General features: G+C 42.1%; 1 protein-coding gene across 1 annotated transcript in view; it reads left to right on the top strand.

The window, feature by feature from the left end:
• Positions 1 to 6,334, top strand: part of LOC138195798 (filamin-C-like) — a 43,371-nt gene extending 37,037 nt beyond the window's left edge. Inside the window, 6 exon segments of the mRNA XM_069145481.1 lie at positions 1,969 to 2,084; positions 2,348 to 2,480; positions 3,092 to 3,268; positions 3,354 to 3,572; positions 4,434 to 4,640; positions 4,720 to 6,334. Coding sequence (XP_069001582.1) covers positions 1,969 to 2,084; positions 2,348 to 2,480; positions 3,092 to 3,268; positions 3,354 to 3,572; positions 4,434 to 4,640; positions 4,720 to 4,907 — 1,040 coding nt within the window. The 3' untranslated portion in view covers positions 4,908 to 6,334.
• The last annotated feature ends 385 nt before the right edge of the window (positions 6,335 to 6,719 follow it).

Raw genomic sequence — 6,719 nt, forward strand, 5'->3', positions numbered from 1 at the left:
AAACACGTGTTAGAAACACGTATGTTAGAAACAGGTATGTTAGAAACGTATGTTAGAAACATGTACAGTGCATCCGGAAAGTGCTTCACTTTTTCCACATTTTGTTATATTACAGCCTTATTACAAAATGGATTAAATTCATTTTTTCCCTACAAATTCTACACACAATATCCCATAATGACAAAGTGAAATAAAAAAAAAAAATTGAAATTTTTGCAAATCTATTAAAAATAAAAACGAAGAAGTCACATGTACATAAGTATTCACAGCCTTTGCCATTACACTCAAAATTGAGCTCAGGTGCTTCCTGTTTCCACTGATCATCCTTGAGATGTTTCTACAACTTGATTGGAGTCCACCTGGTAAATTCAGTTGATTAGACATGATTTGGAAAGACACACACGTCTATATAAGGTCCCACAGTTGACATGTCAGAGCACAAACCAAGACATGAAGTCCAAAGAATCATCTGTAGACCTCCGAGACAGGATTGTATCGAGGCACAGATCTGGGGAAGGGTACAGAAAAATGTCTGCAGCATTGAAGGTCCCAATGAGCACAGTGGCCTCCATCATCCGTAAATGGAAGAAGTTTGAACCACCAGGACTCTTCCTAGAGTCGGCCGCCCGGCCAAACTGAGCGATCGGGGGAGAAGGGCCTTAGTCAGGGAGGTGACCAAGAACCTGCTCATCACCTGGCCAATACCATCTCTGCGGTGAAGCATGGTGGTGGCAGCATCATGCTGTGGGGATGTTTTTCAGCAGCAGGAACTGGGAGACTAGTCAGGATGGAGGGAAAGATGAATGCAGTGATGTACAGAGACATCCTTGATGAAAACCTTCTCCAGAGCGCTCTGGACCTCAGACTGGGGCGAAGGTTCATCTTCCAACAGGACAACGACCCGAAGCACACAGCCAAGATAACAAAGGAGTGTCTTCGGGACAACTCTGTGAATGTCTTTGAGTGTCCCAGGCAGAGCCCAGACTTGAACCTGATTGAACATCTCTGGAGAGATCTGAAGATGTCTGAGCACCGACGCTCCCCATCCAACCTGATGGAGCTTGAGAGGTCCTGCAAAGAAGAACGGGAGAAACTGCCCAAGAATAGGAGCCAAGCTTATAGCATCATACTCAAAAAGACTTGAGGCTGTAATTTCTGCCAAAGGTGCTTCAACAAAGTATTGAGCAAAGACTGAATACTTATGTACGTGTTATATTTTCGTTCTTTATTTTTAATAGGTTTGCAAAAATTTTAAACAAACTATTTTCACTTTGTCATTATGGGGTATTGCGTGTAGAATTTTGAGGAAAAAAATTAATTTAATCCATTTTGGAATAAAGCTGTAACATAACAAAATGTGTAAAAAGTGAAGCGCTGTGAATACTTTCCGGATGCACTGTATGTTAGAAACGTATATTAGAAACATGTATGTTAGAAACGTATGTTAGAAACATGTATGTTAGAAACATGTATGTTAGAAACAGGTATGTTAGAAATGTATGTTAGAAACGTGTTAGAAACGTGTTAGAAACATGTATGTTAGAAACAGGTATGTTAGAAACATGTATGTTAGAAACACATGTTAGAAACAGGTATGTTAGAAACACGTATGTTACAAACATATGTCAGAAATGTGTTAGAAACACATATGTTAAAAACACGTATGTTAAAAACATGTATGTTAAAAATGTATGTTAGAAACACAGATGTTAGAAACACGTTAAAAACACGTGTTAGAAACACCCATGTTAAAAACATGTACGTTAGAAACACGTTAGAAACGTGTTAGAAACACGTATGTTTAAAAACATGTATGTTAAAAACACATGTTAGAAACACGTGTTAGAAACACATATGTTAGAAGCGACAGTGGGCCCAGAGTGGATCCCTGAGGAACACCACAGCGATGAAGAGCTGCAGCAGACGTCAGTGATTCAACACTAATATAAAATGTCCCATAATATTCAGGTGATTATGAGGTTTCCATTAAGTTCAACGACGATCACATCCCCGACTCGCCCTTCATCGTGCCGATCGCCACGCTGTCGGACGACGCTCGCCGCCTCACCATCACTAGCCTGCAGGTCAGAAAACCTCTGAATCCACGTTGAGTCTGATTCTGATTCTACGGTCAGCTGAGCTTTCAGAATACATGAAGTCTGTCCTCATTAAACCTTCTGACGCGTCCTCGACTGGATTAAAGGTTTATTTCTGAACCACTGACACTTCTATTTCTGTATTTACGTCTCAGTTTCCTGTTTTAACTGCAGCTCTGTATCCTGGGCGTCTTTTTATATTTCATCTGTCTTCTGATGAACTTGAACTGTATAAATATCCTCGTCATCAGGAGATGGGTCTGAAGGTGGGTCAGGAGGCGTCCTTCGCCGTGCAGCTGAACGGAGCTCGAGGTGTGATCGATGCCAAGATCCACACGCCGTCTGGAGCCATGGAGGAGTGTTACATCACCGAGCTGGACGGCGGTAAGAGAGGAGGAAGGTTCTGGAGAACCACCAGGCTCCAGTCTGGGTCCTCTGGTTTTAAGAATCTCATGTTTCCAGGACACGTCAGCATTTATTAATACGACTGTTATTCACCGATATGCAGACGACACACAGCTTGACGTGGATGTTTATCAAGATGATCTGAATCCATTTTAACGCCCTGAAACTAAAACTGAAACTGAACGATGACAATAACCACAAACAAAACAACGTCCTGATTATTGATCTTAAAACGGAAAGCAAGAAACTAGTTAATTAGAAAAAATTGCAGATTGAGGAAAATAATTTTTTCCTTGAAATTGAAAATGAATTCCTGTAAAATTACAAAATCTGCAGAGCTTGTTTAAAATTGCGTTAATTTTTTAGATTTCCTGGAGTATATGTATCTATATGGAGTATATATATATATATATATATATATATGGAGTATATGGAGTACATGTATATGGAGTGTATATATATATATATGGAATATATACATATATGGAGTATATGTATATGGAGTATATATATATATATATATATATATATATATATATATATATATATATATATAGTAATAATTGTTATGACTCTACGTGTTCCTGCAGATCAACATGCGATCCGATTCGTCCCGCGGGAGAACGGTGTTCATTCGATAGATGTTCGTTTCAATGGCAGCCACGTCCCCGGCAGCCCCTTCAAGATCCGAGTGGGGGAACCGGGCCAGGTCGGAGATCCGGGGATGGTGTCGGCCTTCGGACCGGGTCTGGAGGGAGGAACCACCGGTACACATTAACAATAAAGAAACTCCTTCTTTTAAAAGGCATTAATGAAGCGGACTCTAACGGGTGTTGGTGTTTCCTTGTTCAGGCGTGGCATCGGACTTCATCGTGAACACGTGTAACGCCGGTTCCGGCGCTCTGTCGGTGACCATCGACGGCCCATCCAAAGTGAAGATGGACTGCCAGGAGTGTCCTGAAGGATACCAGGTGTCCTACACACCGATGGCTCCCGGGAGCTACCTGATCTCCATCAAGTACGGAGGACCCCAGCACATCGTGGGCAGCCCCTTCAAGGCCAAAGTCTCAGGTGGGTCGGTGGACCTGCAGGTTCCTGGTTCTGTTACCTTCAGTGGCAGAAGAGTCAGAACCAGGAATAAACCCGCTGCAGCTGAGCAATAAATACCAACCAGATAAATCCGGCCTCCTATTTGATGGAGAGTTAACAGTCTGACCGACGGAAAATATGTGACTTAATTTAGCCCGGAGTACTACACAGGAACGTCTGGCACCGGCTGTTGGACCGGGACCAGAACGGGCCGAGCCACGACCCGGTCAGGGAGAAGCAGATCCTCCTGCTGGAGTCCAACAGTCTTTCGGTTCAGTGGGTCTCTCCTCAGTCACCATTCAAACTGATGTCACAGAAAACAATGCAGCGACATCATGAACTGAAAAACATCAAATGAGATCAAAGATTTCAACAAAAGAGAAAAAACAAACAGATCTGCTTTTAAAACCAGTTTAAACTGACGACTCATCAAGTTTCAAGGACCTGACCTGAACTTTCTGAAACTAAAAATCTGATTATCGAATTCCAAACTTGTTTATGAAAACTTGAATCAGAGCGAACTACTGATGTGACCACATTAGTTTTGGGCGTCATGACAACGCCCTGCACCATGCATCAGGGGAAATGAATGTCCTTCAGGATAAAAGTCCAACAGCAGCAGTCCAGTCAAACTTCAAATAATTCCTGCAAATTTGGTACAAATGTTCACTTGGACTCTAGAATGGACTGTTTGGAACTTGGAGGTCGAAGGTCACTGTGACCTCACAGAAGTTTAGTTCACCTGCAGATAATAAATCCCGTTAATTCCTCCCACTGAGGACGACGGATGTCCACATACTTTTAGAGAAACCTAACCGATGTCTCTGTGAATCTTTTTTCCAGGACCTCGTCTCTCCGGCGGACACAGTCTCCACGAGACGTCGTCCGTCCTCGTGGAAACCGTCACCAAGTCGTCGGCGGTGGGCGGGGCCTTTGCCTCGTTGCCCAAGTTCTCCTCTGACGCCAGTAAAGTGATCTCGCGGGGCGCCGGCCTGTCGAAGGCCTTCGTTGGCCAGAAGAACACGTTCACCGTCGACTGCAGCAAAGCAGGTGAGAAAAAAAGCCTTCCGAGACGAGTTGGTCTCTCGGGACGTTCGTTCCACCGACATTTCTTCTTCCGGCTCCGCAGGCACCAACATGCTGATGGTGGGCGTCCACGGGCCGAAGACGCCGTGCGAGGAGGTGTACGTCAAACACACGGGCGGCCGCATGTACAACGTGACGTACACGGTCAAAGAGCAGGGCGCCTACATCCTCATCGTCAAGTGGGGCGACGACAACGTCCCCGGCAGCCCCTTCCACGTCACCGTCCCGTAGGACACACCGCCTCCTCACGACCTTACGTCCGTCCTCTGCGGCGTCTCCACGGTGACCTTTGACCTCCTGGTCTGGGCGACGGTTCACTCTTTCTTCTGTCTCACTTCCTTCACACTCATCTGACTTCACTGAAGTTCCTCCACAGCTTCAGGACTTCGTGGGTTGAAGTTTCCTCCTTCGGGTCGAACCTGGGACGACGTTCCCCCAGAAAGCTGCAGTGGTGTCGGCGGTTCGGGACAAACTGCTGTGACTTTAACAAATACTTTCTTTTTATTTATTCTCAGACGGTTTTTTTTCTCCTCTCGTTATTTTCTTTGACAGAAAATGGTCTTATTGTTGAGCAGCTGATGGCGACGTTCGTCTTTTACCTGAATTCATTTTTCAGAGAAAAAACAAACTGATGTCACGAGTTAGATATTTTTTACCACAGAAGGAAGTGAAGTGAAACATCCTGTTTATTAGTGAATGTTGAAACCAACAGATATTACAGAAACATTTGATCTGCATCAAAGTGGATGAGTGATTAAAGTGGAGCTGTTTGATATGTTAACCTTCTGTATGACCAGATTGTGCAGGCATAATAAAGTTTTAAGAACTCCTGCTGCTCATCTCATTAAAGTCAGTCAGATGGCGCCCCCTGCAGGCTGCAGTGTTCATTACAGCCACAAACAACAGCCTGAGGATTTATTATTGATGACGTGTTCACTCAGCTCGAGTCTCAAATTGGTGGAATTGGAGGTGTGAAGAAGGAAAAATTTATAAATTATAACAAAAAATAAAAAAGATAACTTAATCATTTTTTATTAGAAAAATGTAATCAGACATGGAAGACAAAAATAAACCTGTAGTAAAGACAGGTAAACCCACTCCAGTTCTATAAGACTAAATCAAAAACAAGAAATAAAAAGAGTCATAGAGTCGACTGTTTAAAACTTTATTTAAATTAATTCACACGAAACTAGATTATTTTTTATGTTTTTTAGGAGCTGCTTTTTAAGGTTGATCAGATCTTTGATTTTCAGTGAACTGAAGTTTAAATCATTTCCAGCAGAAACTGTTAATCACGTGATTTGAGGACAGTTTGTAAGCGTGCAGCTGCTGCAGGCGACCAGCAGGTGGCAGCAGAAACTCATCGACGCGCATGAGGTTCAAACACAACAAGAGTCCTGATTGTTAAAACTAAAGTTACATTTCTGTGGTGATAAAAATCTGTGAATTTCTGAGACTTTCTCACATTTGAATCATCAGAGATTCGTTGATTGTTAAATAAAATAAATTGCATTTCTAAATTTCCAGTAAAAATGAGTACAAGTTCTTGCGTGTGTTTTGGTTGAATCTGTTTTATATTTAATGACAATAACAGAAGAAGGAAAAACTGCAGACTGAACGTAACTTTAACATCATAATAAAACGTTATTAAAGTGCAACATGTGTGAGAACTTTTCTAACATTGACGTGAATTAAACTGTGAAATTTACAGATTTGTTGACTTTAAAACGACTTCGAACTAAAAATTACGATTCTTTCAAAGTTCAAATAAATTTACAGGTTTAAAAAAAAAAAACAACTCAATGACAAATTACTGTTTTAGATTTTGTGAATCTTCCCGTGAAATTCAGAGTTGATCACAAACAAATGTTTTATAACGTCGACATGCAGAAACATGTCGACGTTTTTATGGCACAAATGGAACTTTAGACATTTTAACTTCATGAAGGCGTGATGTCAGTGTGTGTTTCTGTGTGTGTGTTTCTGTGTGTGTGTTTCTGTGTGTGTGTTTCTGTGTGTGTTTCTGTGTGTGTTTCTGTGTGT

This window comes from Embiotoca jacksoni, unplaced genomic scaffold, assembly GCF_022577435.1.
Source record: "Embiotoca jacksoni isolate LCO1_2020_lvr unplaced genomic scaffold, fEmbJac1.0.p SCAF_125, whole genome shotgun sequence".
Taxonomy (NCBI): Eukaryota; Metazoa; Chordata; class Actinopteri; family Embiotocidae; genus Embiotoca; species Embiotoca jacksoni.